Raw genomic sequence first — 22,219 nt, 5'->3', positions numbered from 1 at the left:
TGACAAGCAGGCCTGATCCCGAGTATACAAACAGGGAAAATCACAAAATAGCCCATTTTTAATTTCAACGGGATCCCAAGAAGACTAGGCAGGAAAACATTTAGTTTGATGGGACTTACCAGTAACTAAAAACACCAAATCTAAAGTAGCCGAGATTACACCACTACGAAGATATCAACAAAAACTCTAAAATTACCGGAAAAACAGTACACACTTAGAGGAGAGGTCTTACATAACAATGTTTTTCGACAGAACTAATTGTGGCCACTTCTTTGCATATTCACAGATGACACCTCCCTCCTATCCTGCGCAAACGTTTCTTCAAGCGATGGCGGACCGCGGTAGATTTATGTTAGACGAATACTGTAATCCAGATGTTGAGCAACACTGTACTGTATACCGCAAGGAGGCAACGCATTGCTTTAGCACTAACAATCCAAGGTGAATATGCATATCTTATTCACAAGAAAACATGCTCAACGTACAGAAATGAGTGTACGTCTACAGACTGAGTCGCTTACTCTGCAGTAAAAAAAAATAATAATTAAGTTTAGTCTATCATCATCAAGCCCATATGCTTATTGCTTACTTATTGCCCGGGTGGAAGGGTCGGAAGGAATATATGATAAAGAGACAAAGATATTCTCGTCTTTCCCCAACCCACTTCGGTCAACAAGCATGTTTCATATGATCGCCGTTCCTTTCTCCATTTTCCTTTCTTAATTGTTGCATTTTGCATCTCACGAGGCCGTAAAGCTTTTTGCGCCTTTTCTCGTCGTCGCGTTCGGCTCTTTCTCGCAGAATATTTCTTATAATTTTTTCAATAAAAGCTCGCGCTAGTCATATGATCGGAACGGCGTTCTTAAAATAGTTCCCTAGATGTATGTTCAGAGGTTGTACACTAACCTAGCTTAGCGAAACTGGCTAAGCGTCTCCTATAATTAGTTAAGTACCAGGGCGAAATACGGTTTCCATCTCCTGTTGGAAGAACTTACATTTTTCTCTTTCGGTATGCAAATGCCATTGATTGAGACTGAACATCCAACTTCATTCAATGCAGTGAAGAAGGTGCTGGACAGCAGTGTTGCTATAATGAACAAGGAAACTTGATGATTGGTCCAAAAAATGGGGGATCCCTAAGTCGGGTTCATACTAGTGATGGAGTGCGTTTCTCTCTCATTTCTTCCACGACCTGATGCCTTATTCAGACTGTTGTGTATTGTCTGAAAACTGTGGAAAGTACTTTGAGAAGAGACCATCAGATAAACGGCATGAAGTACGAGCCTCCACGGCCAGGTTTGGATATCAGTAACTTTTATGGACTATCCTTTGTTTCAAATGGGTCTCCTGTTTCATTTTATCCATGCGAAAGTGAGTTAATGGCACGTATTCTTGACAGATATTCTGAAAAGAGACTTCGAAAACTAGGATAAATACTAAGTCCGCTAATCAATTATACTTCGAGATGTAGTGCTACGAAATACTATTAGGATAAATTTAGCGGGAAAATTACTAATGTTTGTAATTCCTCAACCAAAGGAGCTGTACTGAAAACTGCAAACCTCTGTGAAGTGCTTTATTGTGGCTAACTGTCCATTGAAATGGCCTGATTGTTAGGATTCTTGACAAGTTTCGTCTTGGCTACTTGTTAAGAGGTCAAGGAATATAGAATTGATAAGCGAATTTAAACTATTTCCATCACATTCGATCCTCCCGCCATTTTCCTTTTACTTACTTGCAGGTTTCAAGTCTTTTTTTGTACATTTCTGTTTTTAATGTTTTGTATAATGTTATGCTGATAATGTTGCCAAAAATTTCGGCGCAAATTTTATCTAGTTGTGGTTAAGTATTAGATTAAAATTCAATGATTATACTCACTTTTATTTTTAACTGTTTTTTTCTGTAGCCACTGGAGTCGGCGATCCTCACATGATTACTTTGGATGGAGTTGAATACACCTTTAATGGGTATGGCGAGTATCACATTCTCCAGGTACCACCTTCTGGGTTCAAGCTACAGGGAAGAATGCAGCCTTTGATCAATAGTTACGGCAGAAAGACTCCTGGTACAGTTTATAAGGCGTTTGCGATGAAGGAAAATGGCTCGGATATTGTACAGGTAAACACTGGCCAAACAGAAAACTAACCTTCGCTTTTTCTTAAGAAAAAAAGGGGGCTCTTCCTTATTCAGAAAACACTTATGAGCGAGGTTAACCTTTCGCCGGGTGCAGTTTTAAAAGAATGAAAGAGAGGGACGAATGTTCATTAACTAATGATTATGAAACGCAGCTGGTTTTCCTTAGGGGGAAAAAGAGTAGTGGAAAGGCTAGTGCTGTCTTTGTCCTAAAGACTTCATTGTCTGTACTTTAACTAAACAGACTCTAAATAGAAATATATATTGGCAACTTGAACTGAATTCCCTCTGATCAGGTTCACATCAACGGCCGCAGTGAAGTTGACGTTCTGGTGAATGGAGCTTTGATGGAATTTGATGAGCGACTGCTAGTGGAATTTAATGGCGTCTCAGTTTTAAAATACAACAACTCCTATAAATATTCCACCATATTTAATTCTGGGATATCAATTACAATCGAGAAGTTCGATGAACTTTTACAAATGATGCTGTTGGTGCCACAGATGTATAAAGGTATGCCCTATCTTAAAAATCCGTCGAAAGTGACACCCTGGAATTTATGATCACATCAGGTGGAAGCTGTTTTTCTTTGTTATAACAAATATGATGAAATTAAATTCAGCGCTATCTGAATGATGCTAGATTTTCTTGATAAGAAATTCTTTAGTAAAACAGTCAAACAGCTACTTACGGGTAACGCCGGCATACTGCAGCAAATTGAGGGAAGATTGCCGACAATTACTGTTGATTACTCAACGCCAAGTAAAAGGCAATCCTCTGCTTTAAATTTGAAGTATGATGCGACAGATTTGAATTCTTTGAAATTAATTCAAGTGTTAGTACGCCTATTTATTACGTTTTTCTCTCTTTATTATGTTTTTTAAGGAAACACAAGTGGCCTTCTGGGATTCTGGGACGGGGACCAAGTAAAAGAATATCTGCTTCCTGACGGAACCTTCCTTGACACTAATTCAAACCAATCACGAATTCATTACGAATTTGGACAAAAATGTAAGCTGATGCACTTGAGACCGTGCGCTGAATATTTACAGTAATCCTTGTTCACTTAGACCTACAACCAGAACGTTAATTAGGTACCTCCTGTAGAACTCAGAGGGTGACATGACGTTACTCGTTAGGAGGAGGTATTCATCTAACACTGTTTGACATGCTTTTGGCAGCCCTGATGGTTACTTTCTAACCTGTAAAAATCCAAGATTTCTTGAAGGAAAAGTCATGCCTTCAGTTTGATGATAAGTTACATTTCCCTGGCCTAAAATGGTTTTTAAGCACAGGACTTAGGTTAAAACACTTTAAGCTACTCTTGAGATATTTGTGAACCTTTTCAAACCTTTGCTGTTTAAAAATATACTTCTTAAAACGTGACCAAGTTACATAAATGTAGTGAAAATGTGCTCAGCTTAGCCTTCATTTAAGGCCTGACCCATGAAAATTGTTAAAAATTCGTGGAAGACTGTTGGTCATCCTAACCGTAATATCATCCTCACAGGGGCTGCGACTGAAGAGGACTCATTATTCACATACGATTATGGCGAAAATCATACCACTTATGTCGATGTGGGATACATACCGGTGTTTTTCGATCAGGAATTGGTGTTTGATGACGTAATCTTCGGTCAGCAGGCTCGAAATGTGTGCGGTAATAACAAGCAATGCCTGTTTGATATTTACACCACTGGAAAGATCAGCATTGGGATGAATTCTAAGAAGGCCTTGGAGTCGTTTGCTGTGGTCGTAAATGAAATAGAGACCCCAGGTTAGTGGCTCTTTTGTCCAGTGTGGATATTATGAGAATGATTGATGAAAAGCAATGCTGAAAAGAGAAGAGATGCGTAATCCCCTGCTTTAAAGTTTTATAACGCTGCTTTTTGCAACATAGTATTGCCAAATCCCTTATTATGCTGTTACATGTTTTAAAATATCAACTTCAGAATTGGTAACTTTGTTAACCTTTACATTCAATTTCAAACCAGTATATTACCGAATGATTGAGTTTTAGTGATGATCTACAAAACACTGGAACTGTTCCGGTAGTAATATTGCAGTTAGGGACTTGTTGTGAACCGACTCTCTGTCTTGCACAAAAGATATGTTCAGTCAGACGTTTGTGCATGGCTACAGATTTTATCTAAAGTTTACCTTGACACTATATAAGTAACTAACAGAGATTAAATTATTGCAGGCTGCATACCAATTGAGAACGTGCTCAGCAATGGTTTAATGCAAAGAAAGGATTCTAAAGATGGAGCCATGTTATTCAAGTTCCACTGTGACACAGGTTTCAGTCTCACAGGCCCTTCAGTTATTCGTTGTTACCAAGGAGAGTGGAATGGCTCTAAACCAAGCTGTGAACCTTCAGGTAAGCACCGCCGTAAATCACGCTAAGACGGGAGCACTGCATACGTCATGAATACTGCAGGTGCTTAACTGCACAGAAAGAAAGCATGATCATCAACATGAATTTTCTTTAAAAAAAAAAACGATCAATCAAAAACTTTTTACCCATTGTAAACGTTAGATTTAAACTGCTTTTCTGCTTTTCAGGTATGAAGGGGAACTGGAAACTGTGGCATATCCTCGCTTCTGCAGCAGCAGGGACCGTATTCCTTATGGTGCTCATTGTGGTCTACCGTTATATTAGACGTAGAAATAACAATGCTGTAACGAATATAGATATACGACCTTGAAGTACGAGCGACTTTACAAAATGGAAAAAAAGGATGAAGGAAGGATTTATTTACAACAACGCGGCTTACATATCATCATCATCATCATCATTTTTATTTATTAGCCACTTAAGATAAAATATTTATACAGGTTTAACAGTATGGTAGGGCGAGAAGAACCTCCAAGAAACCGCCAGGCTTCTAGGGGAGGCCACCTCGGTTTTCAATATATTTGTAATTAAGTTGTGGATGTGGATGTGGCCGTGGAAGGCCTAAGTGTAATAACTGTCCTAAATGAAATAGTCCTAAATGTAATAACATTTAGTTGTAAATGAAATAAGCCTCCAATACAATCTTTTAACTTCGTCAGTGCATTGTTGTTATAGCGGACATCCACATTGAGATGTTAAAGTGACAGCTGTTGCACCTCTTACCTTGTCATATGGCGGGCTCGCTGATATCAATCAGCGTCTTCTCATTTGCTAGACTTAAGTCGACAAGCATTGGCTGCAAACCGTTATACTGATGAACGATTGGCATCAAATGACAGCTGACAAAACAATGACTACGCTGACTAATACCTCTCTATATATCATTGGCTCAGACTCTAAAGTACTTAAGACTTTGGAAAAATGTGATAACGTACTAATACTTGTGTGATCAGTGATGAAGTTAACAAACTTGGACAAAGGCGACCGCTGTCCAGACCGCTGTCTTGTTATTCGGACAATTTGTAGGCTCGGATATACCTTTTTGAACCTGGAATATTGCATTTCTAACCCTCTATGGCTTCACTCCACCTCGGTAATCAGTTCATGTACCATATAACTACAAGTGGAAAATGTGGAGCTTCTTTTTTCAGTCATTTGTTCATCTATTCATTTTCTCCCCTCACGGCGGAGAGGAGAGATGAAAACAAAAAATGAAGTTAAAACTTGAGATCGGCTGGAGAATATATGTCTCTCTTGACCAATTTTATTCGATCAAGATGGTTGGATGTCAACCTTTTTCTTTTTCAGCGTTTTTATGAACCTCTATTTCGTCGCGGTCCATGACAACGTAACAACAGACCTCGGTCAATATCCAGCCATCTTGACCTCACGCTTGGTCAATAACGCACATGAATATACTTCATGCAGACCATACAAATCTGGCAAGGGAAGACAGTACAAAAACTGTACTTCCGAGCCCGGAATTTGTCTATCGTATAGGTCAGTGGACTTCCTTTCCTTGTAATTTGGTCCATAAAGTGTTAACTTCAGCACTGATCACACAAGTATATCGTCAAAATCTGTTGCGCTAAATTGTCTGATCCAATGATTTAAAGAGAGGTATTGGTCAGATTTCTCATTGTTTTGGCGTCTGTCAATTTGATGCCAAAAGCACATCAATATAAGAAGACGCTCGTTAATATCGGCGAGCCCGCAATATGTCATAAATATAGGTTAGAGGATTCTTTGGTGCAACAGCTGTCACTTAAATATCTCAATGTGAATGTCCGCTATAACTGCATTAGAACAGTTAAAAGATTGCATTGAAGGCTTATTTCATTTAGGACCAAATGTTATTACATTTAGGACTTTACTACATTTCGGACTAAATGTTATTACATCTAGGACTTTATTACACTTAGGACAGTTATAACATTTAGGCCTTCGGCTTGGCCAGTTCGGACTCATTTCATCAAAAAATCAATCATCTTTCTTTTAAAAGTAAAAAAGCTAGTCAAACCAGTGATGGATATTGGGAGATAATTCCAAATTTTTGGACCTTGGTAGAGTATTGTAGATTGTTAAAGATTTTAACGACAGTTACGTGGTCGATAGCAAATGGCTATTCTTTTATTGTAACTGTGTACTTGCTTATTTGCAGTGAACAAGCTGAGGAACATCGGGGGCAATACTTGATTATGATAATAAAACATAAATTTAGCTATTGGCGATGCGTTGACTTGGAAAATATCTAAGATGCCCAATTTTGCAAATATGGGGGCAGTGTGTTCTCGATAGTCTGAGTTGGTGATAGCTCGCACAGCACATTTTTGTAAGTAAAAAATTCTACTTAAGTTGGTCACATATATGGGTAAATTAACTTATACAGAGTAAGCTTAGTCTTAGATGAGAAATAGTATTTAGTCCCAAATATTATATCGACTAACTTAGAGATTTGTTTCGCTTAGAAGCTAATGTGAGGTTTTCATGTTAAATGCTCATCAATATAAACGCCTAAAAATTTTGATTCATTCACTTGTTTCAATGTTTGATTTCCAAAGGATAGGGAAAAAAGTTACCAGGTTTCTTCTACCTCGATTTAAAAATAATGTAACTTATTTTCTTAATATTTACCGAAAGCTTATTGCATTTCATCCAAATGTCAAGATTGTACAGTTCATCATTGAGAACGGACTCTAGATATTTGAGATCTTGGTGAGAATAAAAGATACTGGTGTCATCAGTAACAAGCAGAGGCTGTGTTAATTTAGATGCATTGGGAAGATCATTTATATGTAATTTTAATAACAAAGGACCTAAAATTGAGCCTTGGGGACACCACACTTACTAATTTACTTGAATGAGCAAGTTTAGTTGAATTGAACAAATTGTAGATGTACAGAAAAATAACTTGGAGCCATACCACGGATACCATAACTTTTCAATTTTAAAAACAAAATTTGGTGGTCAAGAGTATCAAAGGGTTTAGAAAGGTCTAAGAAAACACCTACGGTGATTTCACAACTGTAGATAGCGGAAGAAATGTTGTTAACAAGGTAATTTAACGCAAGTTAGTGACGTCGTGTGACTTTTACGAAATCCAAACTGGCAGCCATAGAATATATTAACGTTTCAGTAAACTCAATAAGTCAGTTGTATATAACTTATTCAAGAAATTTTGAAAAAGCGGGTTCTAAAGAGAATGGTCTATAATTAACGAACCGACTGGGATCCTCTGCTTTGTACACAGGGATCACTTTTAATTAGCAATTTTCATTTTGTCCGGAAAAATAACTTTTTGCAAAGAAAGATTAACAATACTCAGTAGAGGAGCAGCGATAAGGTGAAAGGAATTTTTGATAACATGCATCGGGATGTTATCATAAATGGGGGACTTTCCAGATGAGAACTTACTAAAAATATCTTCCAATTCGTTAACATCAGTAGGTCTTAGAGTTATAAGTGTATAATAGAAGTCAGAAAGGAATAAACGGAAAGAATAGTTTACCACAGGTAAAGCTTTTGCCAGGTTGGGACCAAGATTGGAAAAGTATTTACAGAAACTGTCAGCGATCTCTTTGGGATTCATAACTGTCCTGCCTTCCGTAAGAAATGATGAAGGCAGAAAAGGCTTCCACTCTCTATTGTTTATAACTTCGTTGATCAGTCTCCAGGTCAATTGGAGGTCGATTTTTCAAGTCTTCTTTGAATCTACTGTCAAGATACACTCGCTTTACAGTTCAAGTTAAACGATTCAGTTTGTTTTCGCACCTTTTATAACGCAATTTGCAGGACTCACTGGATGACCTGACCGATTGATTATAGAGCCTGTTCTTTTTATTAGTGAATTTTAAAAGACCGGGGGTTAGCCAAGGAGAACTTCATTGACCAGCTCCCAGTTGGCTTGTTAGCTCAATTGGTAGAGCGCTGCACCGGAATCGCAGAGGTCATGGGTTCAAATCCCGTACGGGCCTGAAATTTTTTTCAGGTCCTACTTACAACTACTAGTTTCAGTAGTGTTCTTAGCTGCGAGGATCTTCTAATTTCACGAGAACTGAGATTGTTTACATCTTTGCCTTTGATGATATTCATGGGAAAGCAATCGTGAAAAAGGCTGGTAAATTTATTTGCAAAGTCCTTAGAAGATTTATCAGGTCTTCCTCATTAAGAAATGTAGACTAATTCGTTCGGGAGAGAAGGCCATTAAATTTATTCAAGTTGCGTTCGTTAAATGAACGCTTAAAAAAATTTTTTCCCTCCGGTGGGAGACAACTGTTCATCGTGAAAATATGTGAAAACCGGAAAGCGATCCGATAGGTCATTTAGAAGAATATCATTGTAGACATCGTTTGGAAGTTGATAAGTGAATATATTGTCTATAAGTATTGCTGAGTAAGAGGTCAAGCGTCGTGAATTGGAAATTAGTGGAAGGAACTTACGTGACGGGTACAAACTGCCAATGAATTCCTGCGTAGGCATATGATGATTGTAAAGGAGTGGATCGAGATTAAAATCGCCCATCACGTATCAGTGTTTGTTGTGATCAGAAATTTTGGAAAAGGATGGGGCATTTTAATCTCTTAAAAATGCGTTTCAATCACCTCAGGGTTCTGAGAAATTACAATCCGGTCGAAGTTTGTATTTTATTCACTTAAACTTGCGGTATTTTGTTATTGTGGATAATTGGAAAGGAATATCTACCACCTCTTTCCCTCAGATGACTTAACAGATGTTATCTGCGATCCTTTTTTCTTCCTTTGAAGTGTGATTTCGTTGATCTCTTGATGGCCGTGGCCCTCTATGACGGCCATCAGCGAAATCGCTTGAATTTCGTTGAAAAAAGTAGCATAAAAACTTGTCTGGGCCGTTACGTGCACCAGATGTGATCTCAAAGAAACGCATTTCCATTTTAATTTCCGGGTTACGCTCGACTGCTTTGAATTTCATGTACGCAAACTTCAACAGTTAAATTGTTTGACAGCTTCATCATGTTTTAAAATCGAGTTTTGACGGATTCGCCGGTGCTGTTAATATTGGTATAGTTGACAAACACGATCAAGAACAGCGTCATTTTTCTTCCACACAAAACTTGCTTTTCCCGTTTGCAGCTCAACTGCTAGAATCATGGCTTTCTTTGAATTTAATCCACAGGCAGCCTAAAAACTTGTCAGAGCCGTTGCGTGCACCAGATATGATCTCAAGAAAAAACTTATATTTCCACTTCATTTCCCGGGTTACGCTCGACTGCTTTGAATCTCACGTATGCACACTTCAACTGTGGTATAGTTGACAAACACGATCATGATCAGCGTCATTTTCTTCCACACAAAACTTGCTTTTCCCGTTTGCAGCTCAACTGCTAAAATCATGGCTCTCTTTGAATTTAATCCACAGGCAGCCTAAAAACTTGTCAGAGCCGTTGCGTGCACCAGATATGACCTCAAGAAAAAACTTGTATTTCCACTTCATTTTCCGGGTTACGCTCGACTGCTTTGAATCTCACGTATGCACACTTCAACTGTTAAATTGTTTGAAAGCTTCCGCACGTTTTTAAATCGATTTGTGGGGAATTCGCCAGTGCTGTTAATATTTGGTATAGTTGACAAACACGGTAAAGAACAGGGGCATTTTCTTACAAACATAACTTGCTTTTTTCCGCTTACAGCTCAACTGCTTGAATCATAGCTTTATGTGAATTGATTCACGGGTCAGATGAAATTTACTCAATTACAAATTGTAAAAACTTGCTCTTATAACTGAATATGTGTGCAAGTTTTGTTTTCCATTTATTGATCTAAATGGGAACGGGGTGAAGTAAGTGAAGTAAGTCTCGAGCTAGCTGACATGACTTTTTACGGTTAAAGTTTTAAAAGACGTGCGAAAGTTTCCCAGTTTCCGGCTGCTGATGATTGAGTGCTCTTAATTTACGACTTAATTTACGTTGATCACGTTCATGGCCGGTAAAAGAACTAACATGCGCTCACATCCTACCACGATGATGTCTCCGTTCGCTAATATGATCGTAGTTCCGTTAGCTTATGAAAGGAATATTTCATTAAACTTCTTTAATGAGATATAGCCACTCAAAATGTGAGAATCGGGGCGGGTACTTACAACTATTTACTGACCAATCACAGAACTCGTTAGAAAAATTCAAGCTTTACATAACGGCTCTGTCCACAGCTGGTCAGAACAATTCAATCTGTATCCTGGTGTAGCAATCTCCACACAATTTGTGCAAAGAATGAAGTCAGCTTTGTCATCAGTGCAACTTACTCTGTTTGCTTTGAGCCAACTTTCCATTTTAGAAGCTCTTGTGCTTCCCAACTTTTATCCCTTTGGTCAGAGTGAGGGCGACCAGCTAGTTCCTACAAATGACGATGGGAGCTCTGGGACGATACCGATATCGATTCCATTTCCTTTCTTCGACAGAAATCACAATTCACTGTTTGTAAGTATAACATTTCTGTATCTACTGCATTCCAATCTTTCCAGTGGCTTTAATTACGCCATATACCGTTATCAACTGCTGTACAAAATTGCTTTTGGTTCAAGTGAAAAAAGAACAAAACAAAATGTTAATTATGTTAATAACAGTAAAAAACAACAGTGAAAGCAACAAAAACAGAAAACGTCGTGATCTAGCTATGCCTAGACTTACCTGCATAATATCATCCAGATCTCAAACAAGTGTTAATTATGTAACTTGATTTTTTTCCATACCTCTCCAGACAGAGGAGACCTCCCTTGAAACATTTTGATTTCTTATGGAATAAAACATAAAGAGTGCTATCTATCCTTTGTAAAAATAATCACCTTCACGACCGTTTTTTTTACATAATGTTGGAAAAGAAACAGCACATTTCGGTAACGTCCTGTTCAAATTTGTTAGGTAATGGTGTTTATCGCTTGTAACGACCATTCAACCTCAGTGAAAGCCTTTGTGTTTAAGACTGAAAATCGTCTCGTTTAAGCTCTTTATTTGTGTTCAATGTATCAAAATATACAACTTGCGTGATGTAACAGTATTTGAAATACTTATGCATAGACTAAATTCAGGTTGAAAATTTTAATAGTGGTTAGGCAATTAAGAACATTCGCTTAAGCTTCCCATCTTTCAACCCATAGTTTGAGCCTTATCGAGAACGATGATATGTGAAGGTCACATGCAAGCTACCTCCTTCATTCAATTTCCCGTTGTTGCTGTGGTTTGGTTGAGGTTTATTGAATAGACCAATCACATGCCAGTGATTGGTCAATGTGGAATTTAATCCTACTGATCTATGGATATGCTAAAATGCTTAAATATTGTGCGGTTTGGTTTTACGATCAAAGTTTTCTTAACGGCTTTGCCTATGCAGAAATTAAGGCGAAATCAAAGGTTTCTCTTGCCTTCCTTTTGAGTGTGCTACTGTCTAACTGACTTCGTACATACAAAAACAGTTACCCATTTAGGTTTCGATGACAAACGGTGAACATTTGTATCGCCGATCGCCACTGATCATCCCCGAACTAACCAATCCGTGCGTGCAAAAACACCAAGTTTGTTAGAAAATTTTATCAAAGTACTTCAAATTAACATTTTGTGTATAAAAATGCAGCTAAACTCATTAAGGTTTGGCTCAGCACTTTAGCTCATATCAAGGGAACAACACTGACCTTTAATCGAGCATGCATGTGTAGAGGAGGATATTGAACACTAACCGCCACTTCAGGCCACAAACTGTGGCGTCATTAGCTGGTTTATACAACAGGCACGTTTTACTTGTATACCTGACATGTCGTGAAACCTGATTAATATTTACCAGCCTCTCAAGGACGCATTGAATATGTGATCTTTTGTTCTCTGGTAGGCCCCTCTGCAAGTATACTGTAAACGAATTTCAGCTCTCTACTTTTTTGGTTTCTCCGATATGTCGACGAAATGTAATTGCTCAGCATCCATCGGTGAAAGAAGGCAGAAGAAGTCAGTAGCCAATACATTATCTTCTAATAGGTCCTTTGTTAACTGATTGCAATTCTCTTTATATTTGTGCTGATATTGCAATATCAGCGGCTGTAAAAGAGAATGACTGTGAATATATGAAAATCATGTATGTGAACTGCGGATAAAGACGTGAATATGAAAGCGATCTTGAGCAGTAGTGCAAATAAGGCCTGACAAAAATTCAGGCCTGCACGGAATTTGAACCTATGACCTCTACGATACCGGAGCAGTGCTCTGCTGCACCGGTACTCCACTGCACCGGTATCGAAGAGGTCCCATGATGGGTTCAAATACCATACAGGCTTTAGTTTTTTGTTACGACTTATTTTCACTACTGCTCAAGTAATGTTCATTACTGCGAAGATCGCTTTCATATTCAAGTAAAAAGATAGTTAATTTTCCATATTAGTATTACTTGTGTTACTTACATTTTGTCTCTTTTTTTAGTCGTGACAACTTTCCGTTTTAATCATTTTGTACAGAGCTGAGTAAGCGGCTCTATCGGTCCGATATCGTCCTTGTTTCCTTTCTCCAACCACAATTCTTTGTTTTTAAGACTACCAGTTATGTATCTCAAATGTTCTAAAACCTCAATTGATATCAGAAATCAAGTCAGTTTAGGGAAAGCCACATACAATAACTGAAAGCAACTCAATGTCTTTCTCATTTGTATATGACCCACATAGAGAAGGGCCTTTCACTGAAGAAACTTTCATTTCTGAGACTTAAACGCGTTGTCTTAACGGCCAAGCAGGCAAAAGAAACTATCATTAGAACCTAATGTGGCTACAAATGCTATGTTATATGTTTGAAGTGAGAGACGAAAGCCGTGAGCATGTATATATCGGATTGGTTCAGGAGTCGGTGAGGTCTCCACATTAATCAGTGTCATCATAGGCTAAATTGAGGGAGCAAACACCGAATATTTTCAAAATCCAATAAACTGACCCTACAGGGTCCGGGTGCTAAAGGGAGAGCTTCTACTGTTTGATGAAATAATGCAGACACAACCAAGTTAGCCATTTCCTTGAGCATAGCATGGCTCGCCATAGATAATCATGATATACGTTGTGGATGCATAGCCTATTTTCCCCTTTCCTGACTTTGAGTTACTCTGAACAGACTGTAGGAACCGGATTGTTTCAGTTAGTAGTAATAACCAAACTTGTGACCCTTAGGTCAACACCAATGGCGTAATTTCGTTTCTTGTCCAAGTTTCACAATACACACCAGATACTTTCCCTCTGGATGGCAATCGTCGCCTGGTGGCGCCATTTTGGGCTGATGTTGATACAAATAATGGAGGAGAGGTATTCTACCGAGAGACAACAGATCCTAACCTACTTCAACAGGCCACTGATGACGTCAGAAGCGTCTATGTGGGTCAAAGGAAATTTCGGGCCACGTGGTTGCTAGTTGCAACATGGTATAAAGTGGCTTTCTTTGGTGCCAGTGGGAATTATACAAAAAAGGTGAAATCCGTAAAAACTAAAAAAACTAACTCGCATAGCTTAAAAAGCAAATGTTCCAGGTTCCGTTATTTGAAGAAGAAAAATGAATGTTCATACTCAACCTGAATGAAATACTAGTTCATTATTCCACACCATCCTCCCCCCACCCCACCCCCCCTACCCTTGCGACAGCTCAGTGCATGATACTCCTATGTATACTCATTGGTGTAGAGAGGCTCTAAACAACACTCGTTTGGTTTAAATTAAAAATCCAAGATAGGCATTCTCAACGAACTGATATGCTTTTGCCTGTTCTTTTGTTCATCTGTTTGTCTGCCTGCCTCTACTCTACCCAATGGTTAGAAGTAGAGTTAGAAGTCCAGTATTGCCGATCACTATGTCTTCATTATAGTTTCTGTTTCTTTTCACCAGACAAACACTTTTCAGGCGGTTCTCATAACCAATGGTAAACACTCATTTGTAATTTATAATTACAACAATATCACATGGACAACAGGTACTGCCAGTGGAGGGAATGTAAGCGGGCTTGGAGGTTCTCCAGCACAGGTATCTTGAATCAGTTGATCATAAACGATGCAGTGCAACAGCAGTGACATGTAATTTAAAGCAACTGCGCGTTGGACCTATATACACCCTTTTTAAAGTGGATTCTTCCTTTTTTTTTATTTCGGAGAGGGTTTCATCAGGTGAAAAATAGTTGTTTCACCTATTCTCTTCACCGATCCGTGCTCTTTTCGATCTGTTAAACAGGCAGGCTTCAATGCTGGGGACGGTATAAGATATTTTAACGTACCGGGATCAGCCACAGATACGATTATCAATGTTAGCTCAAATTCTAATGTAGGAAAGCCTGGGCGATGGATGTTCCGTATTGACAGCGCAAAGATCGAGGCAGGTGGCTGCAACACAAAAGGTAACAGCATACCTATTGATGATATGTATATTGGGTATGTAAAAAAAAAAGGTTTGAGTCAGGGTTTGCGCAGCTTAAAAAATCGCGCCGAAATTCTAAGAGAAGCATAACGAAGCATAATTTATCAGGTGATTGAGGGATCGTGCAAGCTGTTGGTAGGTGATAGAAAGGCTGCAGAGTAACGAGTAAAAGAGCTACCTTGTATGGTTGTGCTGTACACCAAAAATATCAGCATAAAATTGGAAAATAATAATTACGTGGACTTCACGAGCTCTATATAACTAGAAGGACATGCTACACTGTACAGAACTCATGGTCTAAATTTCGCTGATTGCAGGATCTCTTGTCGCGTCACCTCACTCTGTGATGATGCTTGGTGGCGATAACATATTTGTCGGTGGGCCTTGCTACGAACCATCAAATCTGATCGTTTGTGAATTCCCTGGAGGAAAATTGAGTAATGGAACCTACATAAACAACATACAGTCATCTTGTACCGTGCCTATGCTGAATGTAACTGGGAGATTGACAATCAAAATGTCGATCAACGGTGGAAAAAGTTTCGATTTTCGAGGGATTTTAACTGTTGGTAAAGTAAACTTCTTTTTTCAAATCTTTTAATCTTTTGTTGCCTCAGTATTATTTTTTCAGTTTATTTTAACAAATATCTGACAAGTCATGGATGTACAAGGGACGAAACTACTTAAAGAAATATACTCCATGAATGGTTATGGTTTCATGCGTATATTAAAGTGAACATTAACTTTAACTGGTTCTCACTTTCCATAGTGAACATCAAAAGGGTTCCCCCTCGTGTTGATCGGCTGGTTCCAAGTTCCTGGAGTGAAAATGTTCCTGTCAAGATCAACTGGGATCCAGGGCACCTCGGAGTTGACACCCTTTCGGTGGCTGTTCTTTTGGCGCGTTTCTCAATAAAGGATGATGATGTCTACTTTCATAGCATGTTTTCTTTAAAAGAAGAACAAAAGAATACTGGAGAAAGTCAATTTACTGTCCCAGAAGGAGAGGGACAGGGGTAAGCAAAAACTTTGGCGTCCGAATGACGCTAGTCTGCTTAGTATGTTTGTGTACATCTTGTGTTTTGATTTTACCGTTTTCAATACTTTGAGTCGTTTTACCCAAGTTTCAAGATCATTCACTGTTATTAAAAGGGAAAGAGAATATAAACAGGAATTTAAATTTTGAGAAAGGAGCATCGTTTTCGTATATCTTTGCCTGTTTTGTAAGTGACATCAGTCGGCAGCTTTCCACTCGAAGTAGTGGAAAAAAACAGATAGTAGTTTTCTTCCGATTCTTCAGCTAAATTGTAAATTATTTTCCATGGAAGAACACGAAAAATGGGAATCATAACATCACAACAACTGCTTTCTCCAAATACCCCTCAACCTACTAGACCGAAGTGACTGAACGTGCTGCTTATAACTGATTAGACTGTAACGTTTCGTTTACTCAAATCCTCAGAGCAGCAGTTGGGGATAGCCATTTTGTTACATTGGTGTTGGTCAAAAAGATATCTGGCAACTTCAGCAATTCACCGGCCGAGTGGATCTGGAGCGATATGTTTTACTGGTTTAACTATGGACTGGCCGAGCAGAGATGCATGTTTTGGCACGATAGGCAGCCCGATCCCCAAATATATACAGGTATAAATATTTCAACCTTTACAAAACGGCAGACATGGTTCAGTAAATTGTCACGAGTCACCTGAATGATATTATTATTAATAGGAAATGTTTCAAAAATGTTCTTTTTGATGTATTTTTCCCATACTTAATGTATTCCCCATTCCCGGGAAGATGCTTATCCACGTTAAAAACATCATACAAAAGCATGCATCTTAATGGAAGAGGAGAGTTCCGATAGCCATATTGTTCGAAATATGACCTGGATGATTTATTTTTTGTCAGGGTTGGGGGGGGGGGGTTGCACAGTAAAGGAGCAACCGCAACTCTGCCTTCAGATACACCCAATACTAACGATGGAGAATGAAAAGCACAGAAAACACAAGCTACATAATTCGATTTCAGTCGTTGATGCTCTCTCTGTGATTCTTTGTCATAACAGATGATGTCTCCCTCCTTCCTTGTCCACAAACGTTTCTTCAAGCACAAGCAGACCGCGGCCGATTTACCTTGGACGAATACTGCAATCCTACAGCCGATCCGTACCAATGTGTTCTTTATCATTTTGGAGCCTCTCATTGCTTCAGGGCAAACATTCCGAGGTATTTTGCGCCCAGGCGTGATACTGTTATGAAATTTTTTTTTAAATTTGCGTGCCTTTGCATTATTTTATGCAACCACAAGGGGCAATCTTTGCCTTTGCATAGCTAAGTAGTTCGTCCTCAATTATTTTTATTTTCAGTGAGCAAGGTGCTGGACAGCAATGCTGCTACTCTAGACCAGGAAATTTGATGATCGGTCCACAAAATGGAGGATCCCTTGATCGATACCATATTGAGGCTGGAGTGCCAGCCTTGTCACATTTCTTTCAAGATCTTGTTCCTTATTTGGATTGCTGCCTGCTCTCTGACAACTGTGAACGTTACTTTGAGAAAAGACCTTCAGATGATGGTTCCCGCTACGTACCTCCTAGGCCTGGTAATAAACCTATAGTTTAGAAAGAACTTGACCTTTGAGATTATTTTTGACTGGGAATGCTTGCTTCTAATTGGTCCTGAAATTTTTCGAGTCATGAAATGTATAGTTTTTCCGCGCGCGTAACTGGGATTGCTCAGTCGATTCCTTCGTCAGTCAGTGTTAACTCTATGTCTATTTCATTCAGTTTGGTCAAAATTTATTTGTCATCAACTCTACATAATTAAAAAAACATATTAATGTAATGCTAAATGATTGTTAAAATAATTCATTATTTGTCCTGTTTTTATTTAGCAACTGGAATAACAGATCCTCACATGATTACGCTCGACGGTTTTGAGTACACTTTCAATGGTTATGGCGAGTATCATGTCCTCCAGATACCTCCTATTGACTTTGAGCTTCAGGGACGAATGCAACCTTTAATCGATGATAATGGCAGCAGTACTAGTGGTACAGTATTCAAAGCGTTTGCAATGAAAGAAAATGGTTCTGATGTTGTACAGGTAGAGTATCTTTAGCAACGAATCGTAAAATGTTATTTCACCGATTAGTGATAACGTTAAAGATGCCATCACCCGTAAATCATTCAAATGAGGTATTCGCAACAGGCATTTCATTACACACGCCTAAGGTTTATCGACCTATCAAGAAGAGACGAGGTTTACAGCATTAGCCAATGAGACTATAAGCCCTTAACAGTAATCTCCTTTCTCTACTTGTCGCTACAGATTATACTCAATCTATTTTACATCCCTTTGGAGACACACACAAGCCATTGCTAATACTAGTCACCCGTTTTAATTTATATACCAAAAGGTAAAAATAAATGTCCTTTTTTATCCGCTTAAGTGTTGATAATCTTTTGGAACATATTGTTGTCATGAAAAAAAAGGAAATATATATGCATGACGCTGAGTTTAACCAATGGTCGCGAAAGGATCGTTTTTATATAGCAAAGAACAGTAGCCCTTTCCTTCAAGAACTTTTTAGAATGCGGTGTGCGGTGTACCTTAGCTTGATCACTGCTCACGATAATTACCATAGCTATTGTTATTGTATGTTTATTACCTTTTCTATTACCCTTTTTTTTCAGATACACATTAATGGCCGCCGCGAGATAGAAATTTTGGTTAATAGCGCTCTGGTGGAATTCGATGAACAGTTTATGATGGATTTTCAAGGCGCCACAGTAATAAAGTACAACAACACATCTAAATACTCCTTCATATTTAACTCTGGACTATCCGTCACAATTGAGAGGGTGGAGGATCTTTTACAGTTTATGCTACTGGTGCCACCAGAGTTTAAAGGTATTTTTTGCATGGTTTTTTAGGTTGATTGTTATTCCCCTGTGGAGAACTAAACCTTTGGCATGCTTAAAACTCGAATTTTAAAGCTTTGCAAACCACAACCGCCTGTATTTCCACATTAACTTGTGAAATTTCTCCCAAATTGGTGGTAAATACACCAATCCTGCTCGCAAACAACATTTTGCACTTTTCATCCTTACTATCAGCGCTTGACGTCAATAGTTACTGATAATACGTTGGAGGAGTTTGTTTTACTCGACCACAGTTCACCGCATATGGTTTACTTTATATTCTCTTTTCTTGGATTTCCTTTAGAACATACCAGAGGCCTTTTAGGATTCTGGGACGGAAATCAAGAAAACGATTTTCTGCTTCCCAGCGGAGCAAGTCTTAGCCATAATTCTACCCATTCCAGAATTCATTACGAGTTTGGTCAATTGTGTAAGTATTAGGCGGCGTCGGTGTCACTATGCATATAATAAAGTTACTCAGTAATAATAATGATGTCACGCAGAAGATCAAGTTAATTTACAAGTGCTGTATGTGTGTATACTTCTTTCTGGGCTTGAGGTTCGTGAGTTGACACACACATATGAATATAGTGCTTAGCGGATGCAGTCAGTTACCATAAATTGTATATTTCAACGAGGAATATTTATATTTAGATATCTTTTCTAACTTTACTGTTCGATTGACCTCAAATTTTTCCAATTTTTTTCTGCATAAACTGTTTCAATTGTTGTAACCCAATGGACTGCAATCACAAATTTTTCTGCAGTATTGTGTAGTTACTTTTGCTTACGTGAGGTGGTATAAATATACCTTCTCAGCCTCCTTGCTCGATAATTTACCTTGGCAAGAGGACCCCGGACTATCTATGAGAGGTTTTCATAAGTTGTCTCGTTCTAAAACCAATTGATAATTAACTGAAAACCTGCTATTTTCTATGCAGATTTTGGAGCTCATAATGAGCGAGCGTGATTTTAAAGGATTATCATAAATTTGAACTGCGGATAAATAAATGAAGATGAGAATGATCTTTGCAGCAATGAACACTACACTGTTTTTTGAATTTTTTTTTCATCGCTGTATTTTTTCCATACAGTGAAAATGGTTTCCTAATATTTAGCAGCAATGGCAAAAACTTGAAAAAAAAAAAAACATTCACACGTCTAGCACGACCAAGTTGTGAATGAAAGTCTATCAATTTGAGGTTATATCTTCAAAGATCTCGAAAATTGAATAACGGATGAAATTCTTTCCTCCCAGGGGCAACGAACGCAGATAATTCTCTATTCACCTACGAGGAAGGCAAGAACCATGCGTCTTATTTCGATAAACAGTACGTGCCGACATTTATGGATCCAGATAACATGGTGTTTGACAACGCAACCTTGGGTCACCTGGCATATGAAGTATGCGGTGATAATAAGCAATGTCTGTTTGACATCAAGGCTACTGGAAAGGTCAGCATTGGCCAGGCAGCAAAGAAAGCTGTGGGATACTTCTTTTCACTTACCAATGACCTTGAGACACCCGGTGAGTTTGGGCGTGAAAGGAGGATCATGACTGTTTTGTCATAGCAGTGATATAAAGATAATGATTATGATATCTATGGCAATACCGATGACAATAATGAGGATAATGTGCGAAATGACGAATTACGAAAGCATCTTCAATTTAGATTTTTCCCAATTTTGTTGGGTTAGCACTGAACTCGGCAGTAAAATCTTTATAGTTGTTTAATTCCTTATCGTTTTGAACGGTGTGATTTCACCTGTCCGATTTTTAGTTGGCATTAACCAAACAGGTAAATTAGAAACTTTGCTTGTGGAACAGCTAATTAAGCCATTGATAAAGGCTGTTTGGAACCAATCATGTAAAAGCATTTTGGTTCAGTATTAACACAATCACATTGCTGAAACCGATATTTCCTAACAGGATGTATTCCCATGGAGAACAAAATTGGCAATGGTAACGTTGTGAGGAACGATACTCAAGATGGCAGAATCATCTACCGATTCCAGTGTAACTCTGGTTTCTTCCTGCATGGCTCGTCTGTCATATCTTGTTTGCAGGGACAGTGGAACGGCTCAACTCCGAGCTGTCTGCCTGGTAAAGTGATTTTCAATAACGATGAATGAATCCCACAAGTTAAACTCCTCTCCTTTGAAACACCTCCAAACCTACGAGTGATTTATGGCATTCCAATCTACAATCCCCAACTGGGACAATATATCTTAGGTCAATCCGACATGAAGAAGGTTTAGCTCTGGAGAAGCCATGTGATACTTCTGGGTTCCGGCGAAACAGCTTCAGTCATGCCGGGTCACCTAACTAGGCTGATTGCTGCATGAAACTTTTTCGGCATTTAATTTCAACAGATTTTTCGACTTCAGATTGAGGCTGATTCGCAAAAATGAGCGTACCAAAAAATATAAGGCCATATCTCAATCAAGTCCAAAAACTTTTTTTCATAGATTTTCTGTTACCTCAGTTCTTCGAAGCAGTTTGTATGTAGCCCCATCTGAGATTTTTATGAATTCAGTGAGATATGCCTAACTACTATGTAGTTAGACTCTGCTGTAACTAAAAGAGTATTGCAAGAAGAGAACGTAACTTTCACTTCCTCGTCAAGGTTCTGCTTGATGAAAAAAGAAAGTCCCTTAAAATGGTTCAAGTAGAAAATTTGATCATCGAAAAACCATAACATTTTAATCTGAAAACACAAAATATCACAAATCTGCAACACAAACTCGTTACTCATGTTAATCTTCGCTCTCTATGGGGAAAGGGAAAGTCATACGTAAGTCGCCAAATATCTGCGCCTATTTTGTGTTAAACCACTAGGCAATGTCTTAAAATTATATTTTTCTGAGGGCAGTAGGCAAAAAAAGGGTGGAAAGAAAGGAACGTGGAAGATTAAGAAGGAGCAGTTTTACACGGATTGCAGATGGCAAGCTTCCAACATTATTCTAAAACTGTCATGTAGTTCCCTTAACTATCGTTTTATAAAGCTGTCTTCCTTAACTATCGTTTTATAAAGCTGTCTTCCTTTTCAGGAAAAGCATCGTATGGCACACCAGGGTATGTCATCGCAGCTGCTACTGCAGGAGCGGCCATTTTTGTCGTCATAGCGATCATTGGAGTCATTTGTTTTCTCAAAGTGAGACGTGGAAAAGGCCGCAGTGAAATCTATATCCAAGAGGCAACTGAGATGGATAGTTCTAAATAAGATATTACATATAGCAATGCAGCATATGCTTCAAGTAATGGTCTAAATAGGCATGTTCGCTCCGCTTTAGTATCGTCACGAATACTATGTTACTTCTGATATATAGCCAATAAAATTTAAGCCAATCTTTTGGCTTTATTGTACATCAAA

General features: G+C 38.5%; 2 protein-coding genes and 1 non-coding gene across 3 annotated transcripts; all 3 read left to right on the top strand.

The window, feature by feature from the left end:
- Window positions 1–1,271: 1,271 nt before the first annotated feature.
- On the top strand, window positions 1,272–7,281 carry LOC136283589 (sushi domain-containing protein 2-like). The gene is made up of 7 exons (XM_066172659.1): window positions 1,272–1,296; window positions 1,907–2,118; window positions 2,430–2,646; window positions 3,019–3,144; window positions 3,644–3,910; window positions 4,337–4,513; window positions 4,699–7,281. Exons 1-7 carry the CDS (start codon window positions 1,272–1,274, stop codon window positions 4,839–4,841), a joined length of 1,167 nt encoding a protein of 388 aa, XP_066028756.1. The 3' UTR covers window positions 4,842–7,281.
- A 1,151-nt stretch (window positions 7,282–8,432) lies between these two features.
- On the top strand, window positions 8,433–8,505 carry Trnas-gga (transfer RNA serine (anticodon GGA)). Its single transcript has one exon. It is a non-coding gene; the product is annotated as a tRNA-Ser (tRNA).
- Window positions 8,506–10,663: 2,158 nt separating this feature from the next.
- LOC131771688 (sushi domain-containing protein 2-like) lies at window positions 10,664–22,219 on the top strand. The gene is made up of 15 exons (XM_059087540.2): window positions 10,664–10,982; window positions 13,697–13,990; window positions 14,402–14,536; window positions 14,741–14,903; window positions 15,241–15,492; window positions 15,693–15,939; window positions 16,386–16,567; window positions 16,989–17,148; window positions 17,289–17,524; window positions 17,816–18,027; window positions 18,618–18,834; window positions 19,150–19,275; window positions 20,104–20,373; window positions 20,776–20,949; window positions 21,897–22,219. The coding sequence occupies exons 1-15, from the start codon at window positions 10,776–10,778 to the stop codon at window positions 22,067–22,069; spliced, it is 3,048 nt and encodes a 1,015-aa protein (XP_058943523.2). The 5' UTR covers window positions 10,664–10,775; the 3' UTR covers window positions 22,070–22,219.

This window comes from Pocillopora verrucosa, chromosome 1, assembly GCF_036669915.1.
Source record: "Pocillopora verrucosa isolate sample1 chromosome 1, ASM3666991v2, whole genome shotgun sequence".
NCBI lineage: Eukaryota > Metazoa > Cnidaria > Anthozoa > Scleractinia > Pocilloporidae > Pocillopora > Pocillopora verrucosa.
Note: the sequence above shows the minus strand (reverse complement) of the source record. Positions and strands in the feature narration are given on the sequence as shown.

Excerpts from the sequence above, each read along its gene's own strand:
- LOC131771688 (XM_059087540.2), top strand. The coding sequence starts at position 10,776 with ATGAAGTCAGCTTTGTCATCAGTGCAACTTACTCTGTTTGCTTTGAGC. Across the intron at positions 14,904-15,240 it reads AGGTGGCTGCAACACAAAAG|GATCTCTTGTCGCGTCACCT; the intron begins GTAACAGCATAC and ends CGCTGATTGCAG. Across the intron at positions 20,950-21,896 it reads AACTCCGAGCTGTCTGCCTG|GAAAAGCATCGTATGGCACA; the intron begins GTAAAGTGATTT and ends CTTCCTTTTCAG.
- LOC136283589 (XM_066172659.1), top strand. The coding sequence starts at position 1,272 with ATGAAGTACGAGCCTCCACGGCCAG. Across the intron at positions 2,119-2,429 it reads ATGGCTCGGATATTGTACAG|GTTCACATCAACGGCCGCAG; the intron begins GTAAACACTGGC and ends CCCTCTGATCAG. Across the intron at positions 3,911-4,336 it reads AAATGAAATAGAGACCCCAG|GCTGCATACCAATTGAGAAC; the intron begins GTTAGTGGCTCT and ends AAATTATTGCAG.